Below are 26,902 nucleotides of genomic sequence, written 5' to 3' on the forward strand. Positions count from 1 at the left end.
TAAGCATTAAAATGTAAGAAATGATTAATGACCACATACAATGATAGCTGTCATAGTACAAGTAAGTAAGTAAGTAAGTGAAGTTGCTCAGTCGTATCTGACTCTCTGTGACCCTGTGGACTGTAGCCTACCAGGCTTATCTGTCCATGGGATTCTCCAGGCAAGAATACTGGAGTGGGTTACCATTTCCTTCTCCAGGGGATCTTCCTGCCCCAGGGATCGAACCCGGGTCTCCCGCATTGGAGGCAGACACTTAAAATTATGAAATATATAAATATTTGTAGAAAGGCTTAGAAAGCAATCTTTTTCAAATAAACATAAACATTTTAAGATATAAACAAAATATGTATTGTGAAGTTCATAATCTTTTCCTAGAAATTCATCCTTTGTACCAGATTATCGCTGTCAGAGTTAGTCATTTTGCCAGGTGCCTCTTCACTTACAAAATGAACCATAAAAACCTTTTTAAATGAATATCTTTTACATCAAATTTATAATTTCCTGACATTTTGTAATTCTTCCTTTAGTCTGATTACTTCAAAATGACAAAGTTGATCAGGACACTTCTTAGAAGGTACTACTAAGAAAAATTGGAGAAGGCAATGGCACCCCACTCCAGTACTCTTGCCTGGAAAATCCCATGGATGGAGAAGCCTGGAAGGCTGTAGTCCATGGGGTCGCTGAGGGTCGGACACGACTGAGTGACTTCACTTTCATTTTTCACTTTCATGCATCGGAGAAGGAAATGGCAACCCACTCCAGTGTTCTTGCCTGGAGAATCCCAGGGACAGGGGAGCCTGGTGGGCTGCTGTCTATGGGGTCGCACAGAGTTGGATACGACTGAGGTGACTTAGCAGCAGCAGCAGCACTACTAAGAAAAATATTTAAGACTGAAACAATGTTTAACAAATCCAATAATTTGATCAATTTTGAAAGTTCAAAATTTTATATATTGTCTATATGAGGGATCTTTTATTTTTATTATTCTATATTGTCTATTGAGACAATGGGGCAATACACTTTACTGTGGAAGAAAAGTGTTCTTTCCTTGCTTCTCCTAAGACTAAACATTTAAGAAATGAAACTAACATAATTTTAAATTACTAAAGAACAAATGGTAAAAATAAATTTAAAAAGTCAGCTAAAAACGTGAATAAAGATGACTAATTTTCATCTAACAGACCTGAGGTTGGCAAACTTTTTCTGCAAAGGATCAGACAGTAAATGATTTAGGCTTATACCGTTTTCATTCAACTATTCTGTTCTGCTATCATAGCCATAGGCAATAGGTCAATGAAGGAGTATGACTATGTTCCAATAAAATTTCACTTATGGACACTGAAATACAAATTTCAAATGACTCTCATGTGTCACAAAATATCATTTTCCTTTTGATTTCTTTCAGTCATCTAATGACTGAAAGAAATAAAAATATGCTCTTAGTTCACAACTCATACAAAAAAAATACAACAAGCTGAATTTTGCCTTTGGGCCATAGTTTGCTGACCCATGCGATAGAGACTGAGTTGAGAATAGGGATCGTGTCTTATTCATTTTTTAACCCCAGCACCCAGCATGGCATAAGACACATATCAAGGATTAAAAACAAAAAATCTGATAAGTGAATAAATAAATGAGATTTAAGATGCATGCTAGGATTTTAATTAACTCTTTAATTCATAATCATAATAATATATTATTATACAACCCTTTACTCTGGTGTAGCTTAGTACTATGAACACGCTAAAACTTAATTTTACCTAACAAATACTAAATAGTGTAATATTTTCTAATTTACCAAAATATAATACCAAACATTTCTTTGTAATCATATAGATGTTCTTTTTAAAATAAATGTTTTTAATCTTTTATTTTCTTCTAGACTTTAATTCTAAAAGACCTTCACTTTACCTCACTTATACATCCTTAATTATACTTTTACTTTTAAGAATAATGAAAGATTCTTCATGTAATAATACCTATTTTGGATATATAAACTTTTAAGTGATAGTGAAACATGAAGATATAATACTTTGTATACCAATGAGTTCTTATGTTCTATATAACTACAAATTTCTATTACTTCCATTTCACCAATGTCAACGGATTATCCAACCTTTATCAGTTCACAGAAAACATAATCTATTACTAAAAAATAAGCTTTTTATATCAAATAAAACTCTAAAAAGTTGTACAGTAGGGATTATTATGTTACTATATGTAATAGCAATATCAATTACTATATGTAATTGATAATATCTCATGTTTAGAGGAAGGGAGGGGACCAGCAGGCATGTGACTATCAGATGAACCACATTCTAAGATATGGTGCCAAAAAGCAGAAATAAATTCATAATTTAGAAAAGTCAATTTTGATTGTCTTATATATAAAATATATAAATAGGATATACTTTACTGAAGTTGCTATTCCATTTTTCTGTTAATAGATCTGGATAAGGCTATTAAACTTTTCATTTTCTCTAAGGTTCATATTCAGTGACAATAACTTTAGATTGCTTTATTTTAATCATTCAATTCAGTATTTTTCACCTTCCCCTTTTTCTAAACAACCCACAACTTGTACTTTGTGTTTGCAGATCAAACTAATTACTGACAATTACTGACTTAAGGGAGAAATTTTATATTATTTTACCCTCATCACTAATATTTGTGGTTTCCGTCAATAACTTCTGATTCTATTTAAAAAGATTTGCAAACAGTTGTATATAGGCACATATGGTTATCAATATGTTTCCCTTTTTAGGGACAATTATCTAAGACAAATAAGATAAAGACAAGTAACTATGTTATTACAGGCACAAAATTATATTTCAGGATTACTAGCTGACATCCCAGTGCTATGTTTTAGATATTATAAGAATTGTAACTATTTAAAGATTAGAAGAAATTAGTAGAATTATTTTTGAGTGGTCAGATGGCTTTTACAGTTATTTTTCAAAGGCTTAACAGTGCTATGGACTTTTGCTGTAGATAACCATACTCTCTGTGTGTGCGTATGTGTGTATAAAAATATGATATTTACAATCAGGTAAGTCACTTGTTTTCAAAAACAGATATTATGGAAGACATAATTACATGTATTTTAAACTCATTAAAAACAAGCCTAATACAAATTTTAGCCAGCAATTGCTATAGGCATATACAAATATAAGAGCATCTCTAGGGTTTTCTGAAAAACTTCAATGAATAATAAAGGACCTCTCAATTTCTGATATAAGGCCATATATAAGGTAATGGAAAGACACAGACTCTTGTCAACAGCAAAAAACAAAACAAAATAAAAAAAGTTGGGGGCTAAATCTATACTAGAATGATAAAATTTCAAGACCTCTAGTTTATATGGAGATAGAAAAGATAAAATATGAAGCTTACTACATCAAAATATTTAAAAATTGAACAAGATCACAAAGAATGCATGGATAATACTTCACTATATGACTGTTTTTGTCCATTTGATATTTATATATAAAAAAATACCATAGATTTGTCCACTTTGGTAGTTATGCAATAACTAATTTAAAAAATTAACTCTTTATTAACTAAAAGATAAAAATATCTTTTAGTATTCTTAGCAAAAATAGTTCTCATTCAATCCTCACAACTACCCTGGTAGACAGGCACTTTCATTTCCCTCACTTTACTGGAAACTGAGGCACAGAATGGTTTAATGACTAGTGTATGGTCACCACGCCATAAGCAGCAGAGCCAGAATTTAAAAGTGTGAATTTGCAACCTAGTGTTCTGGAATAAACTTGAAACTCCAGAGAATACAAAATACTTGGTGATGCAAATTATTTTCTCATAATTAAAAATAATACTGTTAACTGGTTATGAATGAATTCTATAGTAACTTTTTTCTACTTTTATGATATAAAAATAATATTATGAAAATATCAAGCTACATAAATAATAGGGATATATAAAACCAAAGTTATTTACTTAAAACACTTAACACTCAAACTTCAAAAATTAAGTTCTTCACATATGTAGGTGATTTTCTCACAAACAAAACATAAACACACCTCTAGAGGAGATGGCTTACCTCCAATTTTATCTTTTTAAGTTAGTCTCACAGTTTAAAAGAAGTGAAAAAATTGGCCAAAGGATCATTTCCCCTAAGGACTCAAGAGCTATGTAAGAATGACTTCCTTTTTTTTTCTTTCTTTTAAAAAAAAATTAATTTATTTATTTTAGTTGGAGGCTAATTTATAATATTGTAGTGGTTTTTGCCATACATTGACATGAATCAGCGATGAGTGCACATGTGTCCCCCATTCTGAACCCCCCTCCCACCTTCTTTTTTAAGTACTGGAAGCTAACAATCTTCCAATACAACTCTATTGTGATTGCTTTAAAAACAAAACCATTATATTTATAAGCCTAGTTAGAATAATATCTCTAAAATTTCTGTGATTTTTACATAGAAAAATATAAATTATTTTACAATCTGTTAAAACAATTTACATTTTCACATACTAGAGCAGTGGTACCCAAAGTCTGGAAGCATGGTTTATGGGCCAGCAACATGTGCATTACGTGGGGCCTTACCAGAAACACAAATTCTTGGGACCCACTGCAGATTTACTGAATCAGAAACACTGTGGGTAGGATGCAGCAATCTGTTTTACCTTTGATGGGGGTACAGGCTAAAGTTTGAAAACTCCTATATTAGAGTAAGTAGGACAATTATTTAATAGGTACAGAGCAAAAATATCTTGCTGTGAATAAGACAGTAGACACAATGGGATACTGACTTGAAAATTTTTTAAAAAGAAACAAAACAAAACAGCTAACAGTAAGTTGAAATTGAGCCAAGAAACAGTTTTTGAAAAGTGAGTGAAACAATGTCTAAGTATGAACATAAGTCTGCATATGACACTAAAGTTACAGCTGAAGTTTATGGCTGCTTTAAAAACAGAGAAAGACTTTTCCCCTTGTATCACTTAGCGCTGTCTATTCTTCATTCTTTCCCTTTTTTTTTTCCTGTGCAAGGTTGAAGGTGATTCTTAAGGCATAGTCTAGATACTAATTTTGCTTCTTGGCTTATTAAATTCTGCATTTAAATTCACATTTAAAATTATGTAATATATAACTTTTTCATCAAATACTATAAAATTGGTCTAAATATGCTATTGGAGTCATTCTACTTGAGACCAATGACAAGGGTATCTAAAGAAAAAAGGAATCAAATACATTTTGAATTACATTAACACAGCACATCAGACCAGATGCCATGCTGAGTCAGAGTTCTGCTATCACTTCCTTTGGCAATATATGCCTCAAATTCAGCCGACACCACAGACCATTGAGCAAATGCAAGATTACCTTCTGGACCAATTCAACCTTCCTCATTTTAGATAATATCTAGTTTAAGTCAAAGAAAAGAAGTCAAGAAACTTTTTTAAAAAAATGTAAATATTCAACCACTGCAAAATGTTCCCATTCTTAGAACCACAGATGTCGTTTCTGTCTAGCAAAATTACAAAAATCATACAAAAAAATTAAAAGGATTGAAAATCACATGAATAGTCTACTTCTTGAATATCAGAAAAGTATATACTATCTCACCTCTGGAGTGACATCTCGTGGTGCAAACCCTGTTCCTCCAGTTGTTAATATCAAATTAAGTTCCTTTTCATCACACCAATCTATCAGGGTTTCCTGAAAGAAAACGATAATATTGTCACATGCAGAAGGGTTTGCTTGCCTACTCAAAACATCCACATACTGGAATACTTTGTATTCAGTGAGGAAACAGATTCAACACTCATGAGAAAAATCTGAGGTTTGGGGTATTTATTTTATTGATCATAGAAAATGAAGATGCAATCATTGAATTCTTGAAAGTAAATGAAACTCCGTGAACAGCATAAATATGTTTTAATTAATGCTCATTATACCTTTAAATAGGATATCTGGAGATATTTTCAGTCATTCAAAATATATTTGGGTTAAAAAAATTGAGCACTGTGTGTTAATTAAATGATCTCACTATTTAATAAGTATAGCAATCCTGTCAGGCAAATATTCATACTTAAATTTTACATTTAAGGAAACAGACTCATTCATTTTTTTTTTTTTTAGTTAATGGACCCAGAGAGATCAAGAAATGTACTTGCTCATGGGCTCACAAACTTGAAGGGGAAATATTTAGAATTTAAACTTAGATCTGTTGGGCCATCAAGACATGTTCCTCTATATTCTGCCTGTGATTGACTCAATATTTTTTTTTTCTTTTGGCTAGTTTCAAGTTGTTTAAGAAAGTTTTACATTCTTGAGAATTTATTTTACATAGTTGCCCTAAAGGAAAGGTGTAGGAATAAATGATTGCTTAAAGTTACTTTTTTCCCCACACCAACACTATGACACTTAGTTGAGATTAGAGTTACATACCACAAAATTGTGCAGTTGGTAGAGACCTTGGTAGATTTGCCTTTTCAATTTACAGACAAGACAAGTGAGGTGCAATGTAGTTAAATAATTTACTCAAAGTTACCTGGTTAATTTTGTAAAGAACAGGACAAGGATTTCTGCTATAGAGGATCTCTCTTTCTATTGCTAGTTCTATTCATCCATCCTACATTTTAACTATGAACTGTTCATTTAAATTGTAATTAAATACTTGCTTTGGTATTTTACTGTTTCATTTCCTTTATACAATCCAGTTCCAAAATTTAATAATACAATTATATCATTTATGTGTTGATAATCAGATGTGAAACATCAGTAACAGGCTGATAAAGTGTTAGACACTCAGTCGTGTCCGACTCTGCAACCTCATGGACTGCAGCCCCCAGGTACCTCTGTCCATGGAATTCTCCAGGCAAGAATACTGGAGTGGGTAGCCATTCTCTTCTCCAGGGAATCTTCCTGACTCAGGGATCAAAGCTGAGTTTCTTGCATTGCAGGCAGATTCTTTACTGTCTGAGCCACCAGGGAAGCCTTAACAGGCTGATATACATACACATATGTGTGTATATATACATACATACATATACAAAAGTAAATAAGTAAGGCTGATACTTATATGTAAAATACGTGTTCCCAGTTCTCAAATTCATTGGTAACCCAAAATGCAGCATAATTATTCAGAAGGACAATTCAAGATTTTTAAATGATTTTTTTCCTATTCTCACTCACACTCCTGATATAGTTATAATTTTGTTCTGAGGAAAGCTCACACACAAATTATCAATGGTTATTGTAATAAAGGTGATTATGTGGTAAGTTCATAAATCAAAGTGTTTATTTAAGAATGAGAAAAGCAAAAATACCCATCATTCCAGTGTACAACCAAAATTGAGAACCAGTTAAGAATATGTTCAAGTATTTGAAAAGCAATATCTTGTTGTCCAGAGTAGCTGTGTGATGTACAACAGTTTCAACTAAACAAAAATTTTATTAGGACTTTTGACTTTTTAAGAGAAACTAGCACTCCAGTACTCTTGCCTGGAAAATCTCATGTATGGAGGAGCCTGGTAGGATACAGTCCATGGGTCACAAAGAGTCAGACACGACTGAGCAACTTCACTATCACTTTTCACTTTCATGCATTGGAGAAGGAAATGGCAACGCACTCCAGTGTTCTTGCCTGGAGAATCCCAGGGACGGAGGAGTCTGGTGGGCTGCCGTCTATGGGGTTGCACAAAGTGGGCCATGACTGAAGCGACTTAGCAGCAGCAGCAATCTTATCATTCATGCAACTGGTCTCCAAAACAGAAGGATTCCTTGTCAATCATTAACAGAAAATATGAATATTCCAGGCATCTAGTAGTGATTTATTTATTTAACATATCAATTCATTTATTTAACAAGAGAATATTTCAGGGCATACTTTTATTCAGGCACTTCATTAGATAACAGGTTTGCAAAGATGAATAAGCTATAATCCCTGGCCTAAAGGGTACAGTTAGAGTTGCTCCGAGTCTGCAGTTGTGAAGAATTGTGCTACTAAAAGTATCACCTGTTTCACTGAGAGCTTGCTAGAAATACAGAATCGCAGGTCCCATCCAAGACCTACTGATTTAAGATCTACATTTTTAGAAATACTCCTCAAAATGCTATTTGCACATTAAACTGGACTAAACCATGCTTTCTAACCATGTACCACTCAGAATATCGTGAATCTTTTCTTCTATCACGTTAGATCACCTGGAAGATTTATCTCATCACATTTTTCTCTGCACCTAAAAGATATCTTTAATTTTGAAATATACTTTAATATTTGGCTACTACCAGGTAGAAAGTCATTGAGGATTTCTACATTAACCATCATTATGAAAAATTCCTCTGCAGCTGCTGCAAAATTAAAGCTGAAGGCATTTTCTATTTTTAATTATTATTTTCCATTACGTGAAAGGTGTTTCTTTAAAAACTTACTGCCTTGAACTTACAGGTTAGCATAGTAGAATCAAGCTGCATCAAAGAATTTCTGCCTCTCCATATCTAACAAGAATAAACAAAAAGAGTAAAAACTAGAGGGAAAAAAACTTCCACCAGCAATGATCACATGGGAAAAAACATATAGCTCTATGTTATAAATCTCAAAAGTTGTAGTTAATGACAGAAATAAAATGTGTTTGAGACAGACAGGCTGAGACTCCTAATTCTACTCGTGCTCCCAAAAGTCATAATGGCGATCAAAATCATAAAAATTCTCACTAGTAACTTCAAATCAAGAGAGATGTAAATTGAAAGAAATGATTTTTTTTTCATCTTAAAAGCAGCTGCTGAGAGAAACAAATGAAATGAGCCATGAAATCTCTGTGATCAGTTTGAATGTTCCAGGAACAAATGCACACTGAATCAGGGGACTAATCTGAATCTGAGAAATCTATTGTTCAGTCACTAAGTGGTGTCCAGCTTTTTGTGACTCCATGAACCGTAGCATGCAGGCTCCTCTGTTCTCCACTCTTCTGCAATTTGCTCAAATTCATGTCCACTGATTCGGTAATACCATCTAACCCTCTCATCCTCTGCCACCCTGTTTTCCTTCTTTCTCCATTCTTTCCCAACATCGGCTTCCCTAGTGGCTCACTGGTAAAGAATATTCCCTGGAGAAGGGAAAGGATGCCCACTCCAGTATTCTAGCCTGGAGAATTCCATAGTCCATGGGTTGCAAAGAGTCAGACATGACTGAGCAACTTTCACTTTCACTTTCCAATCTTTCCCAACATCAGGGTCATTTCCAATAGCCAGCTCTTCACATCAGATGGCTAAAGTATTGCAGTGTTGGCTTTAGCATCAGTCCTTCCAGTGAATATTCAGGGTTGATTTCCTTAAGGACTGACTGGTTTGATCTCCTTGTAGTCCACAGGGCTCTCAAGAGTCTTCTCCAACACCACAATTGTAGTCCACAGGATTCTCAAGAGTCTTCTCCAGCACCACAATTCAAAAGCATCAATTCTTTGGCACTCAGTCTTCATTATAGACCAACTTACTCCTTACATGATTACTGGAAAAACCACAGCTTTGTCTATACAGACCTTTGTTGAAAAAATGATGTCTCTGCTTTATAATACACTTCTAGGTTTGTCATAGCTTTTCTTCCAAGGAGGAAGCATCTTTTAATTTCATGGCTGCAGTCACTGTCCACTGTACACAGTGATTTGGGAGCAACTGTCACTGCTTCCATTTTTTTCCTCTTCTATTTGCAATAAAGTGATGGGACCAGATGCCATGATCTTAGTTTTTTGAATACTGAGCTTCAAGCCAGCTTGTTCGCTCTCCTCCTTCACCCTCATCAAGAGGCTCTTTAGTTTCTCTTCACATTCAGCCATTAGAGTGATATTATCTGCATATATGAGTTTGTTGATATTTCTCCCAGCAATCTTGATTCCAGCTTGTGATTCATTCAGCCTGGCATTTTACATGATATACTCTTCATATAAGCTAAACAGCAAGGTGAAAATATAAATCCTTGTTGCATTCCTTTCCCAATTTTGAACCAGTCCATTTCTTCATGTCTGGTTCTAACTGTTGCTTTTTGACCCACATGCAGGTTTCTCAGGAGACAGGTAGGGTTGTCTGGTACTCTCTCTTTAAGAATTTTCCACAGTGATCCACACAGTCAAATGCTCTGGTGTTTCATGCCCCTTCATGGATCACAGCTTTGTTGTGGCAAATGGGCTTGCATAACTCAATGAAGCTATGAGCCATACCACGAAGGGTCACCCAAGACAGACGGTAATAATGAAGAGTTCTGACAAAACATGGTCCAATGGAGAAGGAAATGGCAACCGACTCTAGTATCCTTGCCTGGAAAACCCCATGGATGGTATGAAACCTAATGATATCCTCACATAATAGTAAGTTAAACACTTATTTAGGTACAAAAACTCTATTACTGGACATTTAATAAAATCTCACAGAGAAAAAAAGGCAATTCCAACAGAGATGGTATGTAGTCTCTGGTTCCTCACTTCCTCTGTTTTGCTTTGTGCAAGTCTGTCCAGATCTGATATAGTCTCTAGGTTTGTCATAGCAATGGTTTATGAAATAAGCTCATATTGAGGACTGGGTGTGTTCAAGAAGGTTTTTTTTTTTTTGGTAACCATATAATAAATAGAAATTTGAAGGCATGTAGAAGGAAATGGCAACCCACTCCAGTGTTCTTGCCTGAAGAATCCCAGGGACGGGGGAGCCTGGTGGGCTGCCGTCTATGGGGTCACACAGAGTCAGACACAACTGAAGTGACGCAGCAGCAGCAGCAGCAGCAGCAGAAGGTAGTTAAAAGGAAATATAACAGTGCTAACATCCTTATCTTTCAACTTTGTCTAAGGTTTAAAAAGTTAAAACCAAGACTGTAAGCTATTAATGATTTTCTTATTTATTTTTTAACTTTAGAGATCTCGGTTTAGCAAATAATATCTCTAGTAATATGCCTTTTCAATACACTTTCTTTTGCCTCTATTTAAATGAAATAAAATGCTATTTTGTATTAGCTTTAGAGAATTATTATAAATTCATATAGCTATATCTTTTACTCAATTAAGCACTCATCCATCCATTCTTCTATCTATAATACAGGCATAGAAAGATTTCAGGTTTTTTATAATTAATCTTAATGGTTATTTCTGGGTAATTAGAATTTTGAAGTGCATTTTATTTTTTACGCCCACTTTAATTTTTTGCATTTTTAGAATCCTTCATAATTTGCATGTATTTTAAAAAATTAAACAGATTTTAAAAATTGAATATTCTGTTGTGTATCAGGAACTAACATAGAATTATAGGTCAATTATACATCAACATCAAACAAACTTAAAGAAAAAGAGATCAGATTCATGGTTAACAGAGGCAGGAGGTGGTTAAAAGGGGAACTGGATGAAAGTGGTCAAAAGATACAAGTTTCTAGGCATAAAATAAATACTAGGGATAAAATGCATAACATAACTATAACAAACACTGCTATACATTATATATGAAAGCTGTAAATCATAAGATTTCTTATCACAAGGCAAATTTTTCCCTATTTCTTTAATGTATCTATTCACTAAACTTACTGTGGTAATTTCATGATAAATATGTGTCATATTATTATGCTGTACACTTTAAATTTATACAGTGCTGTATGTCAACTATATCTCAATAAAATTGGGATAAAAATGGACTCTCCTGGTATTAGTTCATCATTCTGATAGCTAGTATCTTATTATCTCATTTTCCCCTCATTTTTAACTATTTCAGGTCTTCCCTGGTAGCTCAGATGATAGCATTACAAAAAATGTAATGCTAATCATTACATTTAAACACTCCAGAGTTATTCAGAAGACCAGGGTTAGATCCCTGGATTGGGAAGATCCCTTGGAGTAGGAAATGGCCTCCACTCCAGTAATCCTGCCTGGGAAATTTCATGGACAGAGGAGCCTAGTGGGCTACTGTCCATGGGGTCACAAAAAGTCAGACATGACTGAGCACCTAACACTTTCACTTTTAGCCAGTGCAGAAACCAATTTTATACTCAACAACAATTCATATGCTATTGTGAAAGACTAAATATGACCATATATTCTTTATAGGTCCTCCTATTAAGAGGTGGAATCTATTTCTCCGAGGTTTGCATCTCGGCTGGACTTGTGACTTTGGTCAACAGAATGGGGCAGAAGTCATGATGTGTGAGTTCTGAAGCCCGATATCTAAAAGGACTTCACAGTTTCTACCTTCACTCTTTGGTAAATTTCTATTACCATGACCAGAAGTCCAGGCTAAATAATGGAAAGGTCAGAGATATTGTGGAGAGAAAGGCCTAGCAGAACAGAGAGCAGTAAGGACCTAGAAACCTAAGTGAGACCATCTTAGATTCTATAGCCACAGCTGAGCTGATTAGTTATTTCAGCCATATGAGTGATTCCAGGTAAGAGAAGATGATATACTACATGAGCCAGGCAAATACAGATGCATTAGAATTAATAAGTCACTGTTGTCCTAAGTCACAAGATTTTGTGGTGGTTTTAATGTAACAATAAACTTACTACTTTAATAATTAGCATCTTTGCATCCTTCTCTTTCTCTGGCTATTTCCAATTTATATCTTACTAATCATAAAAGTTTATACACCCTTTATAATAAACTTCCACATAGCTTTGAAAGTGGACTTGACATGAATTACATATAAATAAATTGGCATAAAGTCTCAAGAAAGTGACTGTATCAGTTAATCATTCACTTTGAGAAACAATCCAATGCCTAGCATAGGCCAGGAAAATGTAGGTATGGGGCAAAAAGGGGGCATAACAAATGTCCTTAATATCAAGGAGCCCAGAAGTATGAACTAATTAATACAATGTACATCACTTTATCAAGGTGAGTGCTATGAAAGAGGGATGTCCATGTTAAGAAAACTTTTTCACAGTATTATGTATTTTAAAATATATAACATTTTCTTCATTACTAGGATGAAAACATCACTCCACAAAAGTTTTGAAATATTTCTCTCTTGCCCAAGAGCAAAACTCCCAGTAAAGAGAAAAGTGGGACAGTAATAGAGAGAAGAGGAAACACGTTTGACAAGCCACCATTCTCTACATCCACCTGAAGTTGCATACTTAACTAGATCTAAATCTAAGATAATAGATTTTCTTCTTTTCTCTACATTTATTGATGGAAACATGAATCACTGAATTAAGCAGACTTCACCAATATAAAACATTTCAGAAATGTCATATTTTTCTTCAGTTTATTAAATAGCTATGAAAGAACCAACTAAAAAATTCCTATCTGTGCATAATGAGACACAGTTTTAGGGTCATTTCAGTAAAGTCTCCTCTAATTCCTCCAGGCAATCTGTTCCCCACATGTGTTCCTACTCACTCCTTTGGAAAGTACTTTTCATAGTTTACTAAAACTTACATGTTCAAATGTCTCATCTCTGAGATTGATCTTCGAAAGTTTGATCATGCATCTCCATCAGTAAACAATTGCTGAATGTTATTTTCATATTACTGGATGAAAGCATTTAGCATATCACACTTAAATAGAAATTTTTAAAAATGAGATAAAGATGATACAATATTTTAATTTTTTTCATTTTACTGAACTAATTAAATGTGCAAAATATTCTTCTCACTAATTTTTTGTGAAAGCAATGTGCTTAAATATTCACTATTTTAGAAAATTAGAAAATCTTGATTTGATATTTTGTGATATAATAATTAAAAAGTAAAATATCATTTTAAAAGATAAGTAGAGGGAAACAGAAGAAGCACTTACTAAATCATTACACAACATTTATTTTCAATCTCATCCATCAAACATGCATTGCATTTTTGAAATGGGATTAATACGTTTCTACCTTTTAAGATATTAGTTCTTTCTACAAAGTAATTGGAAGATATTACTTTTAAAATATTAACAAATGGGTTCAAAACCCACTAAAACTCTTCAAATAGAAACATTTTAAATGGTTTAAAATTTTGTTTCCTAGATTCTTTTTAAGGTATGCAGTTACTAGTTTATATAAGTGACACAGTATCATTTCCATTACCAAAGAGCTTAATGTGAACAATTTTAATTATCCAAGTATCTTAAGCATGTCTTAATACTGCAGGAAATTTTTCCTAAGATATTCTTTCATGTTTTTTTCAGCAAATTGCTTTCTGAATTACTTTAACTTCTCATTTATTTTTCCAAGCCAATTCTCCCATTATGTATATTTTAGTATCACCATCCCTGGTGGCTCAGATGGTAAAGAATCTGCCTGCAATGCGGGAGAGCTGGGTTTGATCCTATGTCAGGAGGAACACTCCAGTATTCTTGCCTGGAGAATTCTATGGACAAAGGAGCCTGGCAAGCTACAATCCATGGGGTTGCAAAGAGTCAGACACTATTGAGTGACTAACACACACAGTATCTTCTTATCTGTATGTACGTATTCAGTTCAGTTGCTCAGTCGTGTCCGACTCTTTGCGACCCCATGAATCACAGCACGCCAGGCCTCCCTGTCCATCACCATCTCCCGGAGTTCACTCAGACTCACGTCCATCGAGTCCATGATGCCATCCAGCCATCTCATCCTCGGTCGTCCCGTTCTCCTCCTGCCCCCAATCCCTCCCAGCATCAGAGTCTTTTCCAATGAGTCAACTCTTCTCATGAGGTGGCCAAAGTACTGGAGTTTCAGCTTTAGCATCATTCCTTCCAAAGAAATCCCACGGTTGATCTCCTTCAGAATGGACTGGTTGGATCTCCTTGCAGTCCAAGGGACTCTCAAGAGTCTTCTCCAACACCACAGTTCAAACGCATCAATTCTTCGGCGCTCAGCCTTCTTCACAGCCCAACTCTCACTTCCATACATGACCACAGGAAAAACCATAGCCTTGACTAGACAGACTTTAGTCAGCAAAGTAATGTCTCTGCTTTGAATATGCTATCTAGGTTGGTCATAACTTTTCTTCCAAGGAGTAAGCGTCTTTTAATTTCATGGCTGCAGTCACCATCTGCAGTGATTTTGGAGCCCCCCAAAATAAAGTCTGACACTGTTTCCACTGTTTCCCCATCTATTTCCCATGAAGTGTATTATCTGGACTTAATATCTCTTTCTCTGGTTGTTTTTGGCTTTGTCATCTACTTCAAACCATTTTAAAGTTAATATTCTAAAATATATTTCCCTAAAACCTTTTGTAAGTAACTTGTCTTCATTGAAGAAAATAACATACTTTCTAAATATCTGTTAATACAGCTGAAGCTTTCACGAAGTTCTTTAAAAAGTAAATGCAAACAATAGCAACAGCACAGCAAGTGATTAAAATGAGAAGTATAAGTGCCTGGGATACTTGGGTGGGGGGGTGTAAAGATAAAAAGCAAGCAGGTGACTTTATCCAAGGAGTATTCATCCATTATTTTTCATACATTCCTATTTTTCATTTGCATAAAAATGAAAACTAATATTTTGTTGTATTTTAAATTATAACTTGTTCTTTTCATACACCCACAAAAAAGTCAACCCAGGTGCCATTTCAGGCTAATTGTATCTTTGGCTCACAAGAAAGTGAGGGCTGTTGTTTTATTCAAGTGATCTAATTCTTAACTCCTGGACCAATTTCAGTTTATTTCTATTCATTTAGATACCAAATACTATTGTTTTCAACAAATACTGTATGTACTACATATAAAGACATGTTAAAGAATGCAAATGATTACAGTTCTAACCACTGTTGATATTAATGTAAGATATTGTAGTGACTGTATTAAATTGCTATGGAAACCAGCTTACTATTATTTGTGAATATCATTTTCTTGCACTTTATTAAATGTCTTTTATCAACATGATTTTTCCCCAACTTTAACGAGTAATAGTATATTAAACCTCTCACTGATGAAAGAAATATAAATGAGAAGATGCAACTGCATCATGTGCCAAAAATTCAAGTCTAATTAATTTGTGCTTGGGTATCTCCAGTGTACTGTTCTGAATGAATGTAACCTGGGTCCACATTCTGCAATTATCACAATAGTGCAGAACACTGTATTATGATGAGAAATTAGTAACCTGAATTGTTTCAGAGAATAGCAAGTATTTGCTCCTAAAGACGGAATCACACTGATGCAAGTTAAGCACTTGGCATAGTAGGGACTGAATAAGTGATTATTTTTTGTTATTTTTCAACGGTATTATTTTTGTCAGAGTTACACTGTCTATGTATGGAGTTTTTCCACAACATTAATCACCTTAGAAGATCTAAGTAGAGTTCAGGGTTCATGGTAATCTTTTTAGAACGAACTCTTATAGGTCAAACATTGGAAATGACATTTTTTAAAAGGAAGATAAATAGTAAAAGAGAATAATCAAATGATTTATGGACCTAAGTGGATTTAAGACAGAGGTCTTTTGACCTGTTTCTCCTATTTTCCCTAAGGCCTTAACTGAGTTTCAGAGCCATATCTTATGCATATTTGTACTCTTCATTGATCTTAATAGGCGACCTGAATAAATGGCAGGTGATTCTGCCAATGGGAAGCTTTTCCTAAGACTGACTGGACCTCAGAAAGGACAATGAAATAATTAAAACTAAATAATAGTAAATCAAACATATTATCTCAAGATGAGTTCAATAGGAATCCTTAGGAATCAACCTAATATAAGAAATGCAATTACAGGCTTTCTCCAATCAGTCAAATATTTGCTACCTAGGAGAAGAGAATGGCTGAAGTATAGAAAACAAACCACAAAAGTCTCCCTCAAAATTTCTCTTAGGATTGATTCTAGGATTACTCTGCCCGGTGTCAAAACAAAACCAACAGACTGAGAGAAATTCAATATTCAGTATTCAGTATATTTCAATCAAAACTAAAATGGCTTTGAAAACAGGAAAGAGGACCATATATCATATTAGTGTACTGGGTCCCCAAAGTTATTAAAAACGACTGAGAAACAACATTCACCTGTAGAACACGCAGCTATAGTACTGGAGTTTTGCTCAATTTGTGTCTGTGTGTGTGGGTTACTGATACTATCATTCCTTTTCTATTAATACTATAGATACATCTTGTTACTGTTCAGTTGCTCGGTCATGTCTGACTCTTTGTGACCCCATGGACTGCAGCATGCTAAGCTTTTCCTGTGCTTCATTATCTTCAGACGCCTGCTCAAACTCGTGTCCATTGAGTCAGTGATGCCATCTCATCCTCTGTCGTCCCTTCTCCTGCCTTCAAAATTTCCCAGAATCAGGGTCTTTTCTAATGAGTTAGTCTTCACATCAGGTGGCCAAATTATTGTAGCTTCACCTTCAGCATCAGTCCTTCCAATAAATATTCAGACTGATTTCCTTTAGAACTGACTGGTTTGATCTCCTTGCAGTTCAATGGACTCTCAAGAGTCTTCTCCAACACCACAGTTTAAAAGCATCAGTTCTTCAGCGCTCAGCCTTCTTTATGGTCCAGCTCTCACATCTATACATGACTACTGGAAAAACCATAGCTTTGAATAGATGGACCTTTGTTGGCAAAGTAATATCTCCGCTTTTTAATATGTTAAGTTGGTCATAACTTTTCTTCCAAGGAGTAAGCGTCTTTTAATTTCATGGCTGCAGTCACCATCTGCAGGGATTTTGGAGTTCAAGAAAATAAAGTCTCTCACTGTTTCCATTGTTTCCCTATCCATTTGCCATGAAGTAACGGGACCAGATGCCATGATGTTAGTTTTTTGAATGTTGAGTTTTAAGCCAGCTTTTTCACTCTTCTCTTTCACTTTCATCAAGAGGCTCTTTAGTTCCTCTTTGCTTTCTGCCGTAAGGGTTACCTGCATATCTGAGGTAATTGATATTTCAACCGGCAATTTTGATTCCAGCTTGTGCTTCATTCAGCTGGCATTTCACAAGATGTACTCTGCAAAGAAGTTAAATAAGCAGGATAACAATATACAGCCTTGATGTACTCTTTTCCCAATTTTGAACCAGCCCGTTATTCCATGTCCGGTTCTAACTGTTGCTCTTGACCTGTATACAGGTTTCACAAGAGGCAGGTAAGGTGGTATGATGTTCCCATCTCTTGAAGAATTTTCCAGTTCGTTGTGATCCACCCAGTCAAAGGCTTTAGTGTAGTCAATGAAGGAGAAGTAGATGGTCTGGAATTCTCTTGCTTTTTCTATGATCCAACAGATATTGGCCATTTGATCTCTGGTTCCTCTGCCTTTTCTAAATTCAGCTTGAACATCTGGAAGTTCTTAGTTCATACATGCTTCTTGTCCAGCTTGGAGAATTTTCAGCATTACTTTGCTAGCATGTGAAATGAGTGCAATTATGCAGTAGTTTGGATATTCTTTAACATTGCCCTTCTTTGGGATTGGAATGAAAACTGACCTTTTCCAGTCCTGTGGCCATTGCTGAGCTTTCCAAATTTGATGGCATATTGGGTGCAGCACTTTCACAGCATCATCTTTCAGGATTTTAAATAGCTCAGTTGGAATCCCATCACCTCCACCAGCTTTGTTCATAGTGATGCTTCTTAAGGCCCACTTCACTTCACACTCCAGGCTGTACGTAAGTGATCACACCATCGTGGTTATCTAAGTCATTACCATCTTTTATGTATAGTTCTTCTGTATATTCTTGCCACTTCTTCTTAGTATCCTCTGCTTCTGTTAGGTCCATACCATTTCTGTCCTTTACTGTACCCATCTTTGTATGAAATGTTCCCTTGGTATCTCTAATTTTCTTAAAGCAATCTCTAGTCTTTCCCATTCTATTGTTTTCCTCTATTTCTTTGCATTGATCACTTAGGAAGGCTTTCTTTTCTCTCCTTGCTATTCTTTAGAATTTGCATTCAGATGGATATCTTTTCTTTTCTCTTTGTCTTCCACTTCTCTTTTTTTCTCAGCTATTTGCAAGGCCTCCTCAGAAACAACCATTTTGTCTTTTTGCATTTCTTTTGCTTGGGGATGGTTTTGATCATGGCCTCTTGTACAATGTCATGAACCTCTGTCCATAATTCATCAGGCACTCTGTCCATCAGATCTAATCCTTTGAATCTATTTCTCACTTTCACTATGTAATCATAGGGATTTGATTTAGGTCATATCTGAATGACCAGTGGTTTTCCCTACTTTCTTCAATTTAAGTCTGAATTTGGCAACAGGGAGTTCATGATCTGAGCCACAGTCAGTTCCCAGTCTTGCTTTTGCTGACATATAGAGCTTCTCCATGTTCGGCTGCAAAGAATATAATCAATCTGATTTCAGTATTGACCATCTGGTGATGTCTATGTGTAGAGTCTTCTCTTGTGTTGTTGGAAGAGGGTGTTTGCTATGACCAGTGCGTTCTCTTGGCAAAAGTCTCTTAGCCTGTACCTGCTTCATTTTGTACTCCAAAGCCAAACTTGCTTGTTACTCCAGGTATCTCCTGATTTCCTACTTTTGCATTCCAGTCACCTACCTAGTAGCTATATTGCAGCCCATGACTAAAGAACTAAGCAGGGTAAGGAAAAAAATCTGTTTATTCCATGAGATAATGGCAAGAATATTTATCTTATTTTATAGATAGCACATCAGTTCTAAGAGAAATTTATATGATTAGCCTGATAATGATCAAAGTTTAATAAGATTCTAATTCCACAATCAATGTAGGCAACAGAAATATTGAAACATGCTGTTTTCAAGACTGAACACTTGGAATAACTATATATGTATGGATTTGTTTACATATTAAAGATATTACAAGTTCTAAGAGAAAAGGGGATGATGGCATCATCTTTGACGTTCAGCCTTAAGACTGTCAGATCTCAGTGGAAAACCGTCAATATAAACGCTTGCTTCAGAGAAGCTAGTCTTTGAATTATTAATTAAAACCTCTATAGTTTTTATTATATGTGTTCTATACATTTTGTATTTTTTTCTAAAAAGTATACCTTCCATACTTCAATGAAGCAATGGCAAATAATATTAGAATGAACAGTTGGGATGTTAAGAAGGCAAATAGTTGTTTATTCAAATATGGTTTTATTTTTCCTATCATTATTTGTACTTTTCCCATTTATTATCCTCTATTCATATGCTTTACCAATGGATTTCACTGTTCTCCAGAAAGATTTGTTCAATTAGTAGTGACAGATGGCAGTAATAAAACACTGGTCTCTAGATTCCCAGTTTTTTATGCATGTTTACTGTGGTTTCACAGAGCTCTTTTCTTGCCTTAGATTATTCCTCTCTCTGTGCCTACTTCTTTATATCAACTTACTCACTCAAAAACTCCTGATTCTTTTATCCAATTCAGGCTATTTCATTAGCGGAAAGCTCCGTGTTCCTACCATGGCTCATGATTTACACCTTATAATATCATATCTAAAAGTAAATACCTATGAGGATTTTCTGGAGAGAGAGGGTATCCACAACCTCAAAAAAATTAAATATAATGGCTTGAGGAGGCCACAGAATATTCACACATTCAGGCAGTAATGATATGACTTAGCAAACAGTTTAAAGATGAATATGCATCCAGATTATATAATTTAGTATTTCTTGGCTATCTTCTTATTTCCTGATCCCAGTACATCCTGATCGGCTTCAAATACATTAAGACCAGGAATGGTAAAACTAATCATACACACTTAAAGATCTAATCCAAGCCTATGCCCCAACCAGTAACGCTGAAGTTGAACGGTTCTCTGAAGATCTACAAGACCTTTTAGAAATAACACCCAGAAAAGATGTCCTTTTCATTACAGGGGACTGGAATGCAAAAGTAGGAAGTCAAGAAACACCTGGAGTAACAGGCAAATTTGGCCTTGGAATATGGAATGAAGCAGGGTAAAGACTAATAGAGTTTTGCCAAGAAAATGAACTGGTCATAGCAAACACCCTCTTCCAACAACACAGGAGAAGACTCTACACATGGACATCACCAGATGGTCAACACCGAAATCAGACTGATTATATTCTCTGCAGCAAAAGATGGAGAAACTATACAGTCAAGAAAAACAAGACCAGGAGCTGACTGCGGCTCAGATCATGAACTCCTTATTACCAAATTCAGACTGAAATTGAAGAAAACTGGGAAAACCACTAGACCATTCAGGTATGACCTCAATCAAATTCCTTATGAATATACAGTGGAAGTGAGAAATAGATTTAAGGGCCTAGATCTGATAGATAGAGTGCCTGATGAACTATGGAATGAGGTTCCTGACATTGTACAGGAGACAGGGATCAAGACCATCCCCATGGAAAAGAAATGCAAAAAAGCAAAATGGCTGCCTGGGGAGGCCTTACAAACAGCTGTGAAAAGAAGAGAAGCGAAAAGCAAAGGAGAAAAGGAAAGATATAAGCATCTGAATGCAGCGTTCCAAAGAACAGCAAGAAGAGATAAGAAAGCCTTCTTCAGCGATCAATGCAAAGAAATAGAGGAAAACAACAGAATGGGAAAGACTAGAGATCTCTTCAAGAAAATCAGAGATACCAAGGGAACATTTCATGCAAAGATGGGCTTGATAAAGGACAGAAATGGTATGGACCTAACAGAAGCAGAAGATATTAAGAAGAGGTGGCAAGAATACACAGAACTATACAAAAAGGATCTTCATAACCAGATAATCACGATGGTGTGATCACTCATCTAGAACCAGACATCCTGGAATGTGAAGTCAAGTGGGCCTTAGAAAGCACCACTACGAACAAAGCTAGTGGAAGTGACGGAATTCCAGTAGAGCTATTTCAAATCCTGAAAGATGATGCTGTGAAAGTGGTGCACTCAATATGCCAGCAAATTTGGAAAACTCAGCAGTGGCCACAGGACTGGAAAAGGTCAGTTTTCATTCCAATCCCAAAGAAAGGCAATGCCAAAGAATGCTCAAACTACTGCACAATTGCACTCATCTCACACGCGAGTAAAGTAATGCTCAAAATTCTCCAAGCCAGGCTTCAGCAATACGTGAACTGTGAACTTCCTGATGTTCAAGCTGGTTTTAGAAAAGGCAGAGGAACCAGAGATCAAATGGCCAACATCCGCTGGATCATGGAAAAAGCAAGAGAGGTCCAGAAAAACATCTATTTCTGCTTTATTGACTATGCCAAAGCCTTTGACTATGTGGATCACAATAAACTGTAGAAAATTCTGAAAGAGATGGGGATAACAGACCACCTGACCTGCCTCTTGAGAAATCTGTATGCAGGTCAGGAAGCAACAGTTAGAACTGGACATGAACGACAGACTGCTTCCAAATAGGAAAAGGAGTGCGTCAAGGCTATATATTGTCACCCTGCTTATTTAACTCTATGCAGAGTACATCATGAGAAAGGCTGGACTGGAAGAAACACAAGCTGGAATCAAGACTGCCGGGAGAAATATCAATAACCTCAGATATGCAGATGACACCACCCTTATGGCACAAAGTGAAGAGGAACTCAAAAGCCTCTTGATGAAAGTGAAAGAGGAGAGTGAAAAAGTTGGCTTAAAGCTCAACATTCAGAAAACGAAGATCATGGCATCCGGTCCCATCATTCCATGGGAAATAGATGGGGAAACAGTGGAAACAGTGTCAGACTTTATTTTGGGGGGCTCCAAAATCACTGCAGATGGTGACTGCAGCCATGAAATTAAAAGACGCTTACTCCTTGGAAGAAAAGTTATGACCAACCTAGATAGCATATTCAAAAGCAGAGACATTACTTTGCTGACTAAGGTCCGTCTAGTCAAGGCTATGGTTTTTCCTGTGGTCATGTATGGATGTGAGAGTTGGACTGTGAAGAAGGCTGAGCGCTGAAGAATTGATGCTTTTGAACTGTGGTGTTGGAGAAGACTCTTGAGAGTCCCTTGAACTGCAAGGAGATCCAACCAGTCCATTCTGAAGGAGATCAACCCTGGGATTTCTTTGGAAGGAATGATGCTAAAGCTGAAACTCCAGTACTTTGGCCACCTCATGTGAAGAGTTGACTCATTGGAGAAGACTTTAACGCTGGGAGGGATTGGGGACAGGAGGAGAAGGGAACGACCGAGGATGAGATGGCTGGATAGCATCACAGACTCGATGGACGTGAGTCTGAGTGAACTCTGGGAGTTGGTGATGGACAGGGAGGCCTGCCGTGCTGTGATTCATGGAGTCGCAAAGAGTCGGACACGACTGAGCGACTGGACTGAACTGAAGATCTATATTAAATTATTACTTACCAGTCCTTTTCCATGTCTCACCATTTAGCCCATCTAATGGATTAGTCTTACTTAAAAAACTGTGTATTTGTGTGAACTCATAATCTTTTTTTTTAAAGAGCTTTATCGAGATTTAGTTTACATATCATAAAGTCATACATTTAAAGTATATAATTCAGTGGTTACTAATAACGTCACAAAGTTGTGCAAACATTACCTTAATGCAATTTTACAATTTACCAACTCCAAAAGAAACCTGGTAAACATTAGCAGTCACTACTTCTCAGATTGGGAGGGCTCAAGCAACCACAATTTACTTTCTGTCTCTATTCTAGAAATTTACACAATTGGAATCACATAATATGTGGTCTTTTTTGACCGGCTTCTTTTACTTACCATACTGTTTTCAGGACTCATACATGCTGTAGGAAATTACTAATATATAATTCTACTTTTTTCAAAATTTGTTTTACCATGGTTAAATATTTATATAGGAAAAACTGAATCTTAACAATTTTAAACTATACAATTCAGTGGCACAGTGGCATTAAGTCATTCACAATGCAGTGCAACTATCACAGCCATCTCTCTCCAAAACTTTTTCATCATCCCTAACAAAAATTATTGATTCAGCATTTGCTTGGTTTCTATAAACCTTTGACTATTTTGTGAAATAGAGTTCTAAGAAAGTTGATTGTAACAGTTTCTGCTTGTTTTTATTTTTTTAAAGAAGGTTAATACTATTAAATACTGTGTTAGTTTCAGATACACAGCAAAGTGATTCCACTAAACAATTTTTTTTCAGGTTATTTTTCATTATACATTATTATAAGATTTTGAAAATAGTTCCTTGTGCTATATAGTAAATCTTTGTTGCTTATCTATTTTATGCTTAATAGTTTTTATCCATTAATACCATACTCGTAATTTATCCCTTTTCTCCTTTACTTTCTCCTGTGGTAACCATAAGTTTGTTTTCTATGTTTGTGGGTGTATTCCTATTTTGTACACATATTCATTCCTTAGTATTATTTTTAAAATTCCACATATAAGTAAAATCATGTAATATTTCTTTATCTCTTACTATCTGAGTATGGTATTCTCTAGGTCCATCCATTTTGCTGCAAATGGCAATATTCCATTTTTTATGGCTAATTAATATTTCATTGTGTGTGTATATTTATATACACACACACCCCACATCTTTTTAAATCAACTGTTTTTTGATGGACACTTGGCTGGTTTCTATGCCTTGGCTACTGTAAATAGTGCTGCTATAAACACTGGAGTGCATATAGATATTCAAATTATAATTTCATCTTTTTTGGAAATACACCCAGCAGTGGAATTGGTGGACTATATGGTAGGTCTAGTTGTAGTTTTTTAAGGAAACTTCATACTGTGTTCCATGTTGAGTGCACTCATTTACATTCCTACCAACAGTGTATGAGGGTTCCTTTGTCTCCACACACTCTCCAGCATTCATTATCTGTAGACTTTGATGGTAACCATTCTGACCAATGGGAGGTTACACCTCATTGTGGTTTTGTCTGCATTTCTGTAATAACCAGTGTCGAGCATCTTTTCCTGTGCCCGTTAAGCATCTGTATGTCTTCTTCAGAGAACTGTCTGTTTCAGTTTCCTGCCCAATTTCTGAATGAATTGTTTGTTGTTATGTACCAGGTTACTTAAGTGACCTTCAATTCTTTTTATAAATTTGCCTTTCCTATTGTGATTTTCCCCTTTCCTATAGATTCTTGCTTTTTCTCTATTTAGAGAAGACCATTCAATATTTCTTTTAGGGTAAGTTTATTATTGCTATATTCTTTTAATTTTTCCTTGTCGGGGAAATTCTCTCTCTTCTATTGTAAATGATAATCTTTCTGGGTAGTGTATCCTAGGTTTCAGACTTTTCCCTTTCAGGTCTTTGAACATATCAAGTCACTCCCTTCTGGCCTGCAAAGCTTTTGCAAAAAAAAAAAAAAAAATCAACTAATAGCTTTATGGGAGTTCCCTTATAAATGACTCTTTTTTTCCTGCTGTCTTTAGAATCCTCTCTTTAAGTTTTGATATGTCTTAGTGTGGGTGTGTTTGGATTCATCTTGTTTGGCATCCTCTGTGTCCTGTACCTGAGCATCTGTTCCCTTCTCCAGGTTTGGGAGGTTTTCAGCCATCTTCTTCAAATACATTTTTAATTCCCCCTTCTCCTTCTGGAACTCCTATTATGGGTAGGGTGGCACACTTCATATTATTCCATAGATTTCACATGTTGTTTTCACTTTATGTGTCCTTCTATCTGCTGTTTTGAATGGGTGATTTCTATTGTTCTATCTTCCAGAATCACTTATTCTTCCGCATTATTTATTCTGCTATTCATCGCTTCTATGGTTTCTATCTTGGCAATTCAGCTTTATAATTTTGATTGGTTCCTCTTTATAGTGTCTAGTTCCTTGTTATAGTAATCTGTATTTCTATTGGTAATCGTTCTTAATTTCTTTAGTATTTTTATTACCTCTGCTTTGAACTTGGGATCTAGTAGACTGGTGAGATATTTCAACATTTATTCTTTTAGAAGATTTCTCTTGTTATTTTAACTGGGATTAGTTCCTCTGATTTTTCATTTTAGTTAACTTTCTCTGTGTCTATGAATTTAGAAGAAGCAGTTATCTACTGTGATTTGAAGAGGTGTCTTTCTGTGGCAGCATCCTTGGGTAGACTGTGTGAGTCCAGTATTTCTGGTGCAAGGGCGGTTTTTGGTATGGATGCCAGTCACATCTTTCCTCAGAGAGTGCTGGCCATCCCCTTGATAGGGGGTGTGACTGGTGTTATGATTTCCAGAGCCTGCACTGCATGTTAGGCAGGGCCTGCTCTTTGCTCACAGCTCAGTACAGGATGGTGTCTGCTTCCAAATTATAGGAGTAGAATCTCTGAGGGTTGGGTTTGCTGCTGTTGCCAAGTTGCTTCAGTCATGTCTGACTCTGTGCGACCCCAGAGATGGCAGCCTACCAGGCTCTTCGGTGGTTGGCTCTAGTAAGGTTCTATTGCTTTCAAGTTCATGCTTTTTCCCAAAGGAGGTGAATGCTGAAGCAAGTGAGCGCTGTGTGATCATAGCAAACAGGGAAACTATGGTTTTGCCCAAAAGCAGCCCAAGGGTGCATCCCTTTCTTTGCTGTATTCATCCCAGACCTAGTGCTAGGCTGGTGCTGAGGACGAGGGTACTGTTGCTGCAGGAAGCAAGTTGGTTGTGCTGCAACCTGGAACCTGAGCTGCTTCTGCAGCAGACTTCTCCCAGGACCTTCTCCCAGGACCAGATCTGACTGCAAGCACTGGTGTAGGATGGGCAGAAGGTATGCTCCACTGAACAATTATTCCCTTGTGTACCCATTGCTAGGGTCTTTCCATCTGGGGTGTGCGCCCAGGAGCTCTGAGGTCTGCGGAGCCTCCTGGTGTGTGCGCCCAGGAGCTCTGAGGTCTGTGGAGCCTCCTGGTGTGTGTGCCCTGGAGCTCTGAGGTCTGTGGAGCCTCCTGGTGTGTGCGCCCCGGAGCTCTGAGGTCTGCGGAGCCTCCTGGTGCGTGTGCCCAGGAGCTCTGAGGTCTGTGGTGCTCCTGGTGTGTGCGTCCAGGAGCTCTGAGGTCTGTGGTGCTCCTGGTGTGTGCACCCAGGAACTCTGAGGTGGCTGAGCCCATCCCCACCACATGACGGCTCTGCTGCTGGACCGGTGCTCCGTCCCTGTGCACATGCTAACAACAGGCCCTGAGCTTGGCCTGGCCTGTGCCTAAGCCCTCCAGGGTGGAGTAGAGTCCAGATCCAT

At 36.3% G+C, this 26,902-nt stretch overlaps 1 protein-coding gene across 8 annotated transcripts in view; it reads right to left on the bottom strand.

Moving 5' to 3' along the window:
• GPHN (gephyrin) overlaps nucleotides 1-26,902 on the bottom strand; it is a 546,364-nt gene that overhangs the window by 294,643 nt on the left and 224,819 nt on the right. For all 8 annotated transcript variants that reach the window (XM_068965812.1, XM_068965810.1, XM_068965811.1 and 5 more), the window contains exon 4: nucleotides 5,590-5,682. In XM_068965812.1, the coding sequence (XP_068821913.1) occupies nucleotides 5,590-5,682 (93 nt within the window). The remainder of the gene's footprint in view (nucleotides 1-5,589; nucleotides 5,683-26,902) is intronic.

This window comes from Capricornis sumatraensis, chromosome 2 (assembly GCF_032405125.1).
Source record: "Capricornis sumatraensis isolate serow.1 chromosome 2, serow.2, whole genome shotgun sequence".
Lineage (NCBI taxonomy): Eukaryota > Metazoa > Chordata > Mammalia > Artiodactyla > Bovidae > Capricornis > Capricornis sumatraensis.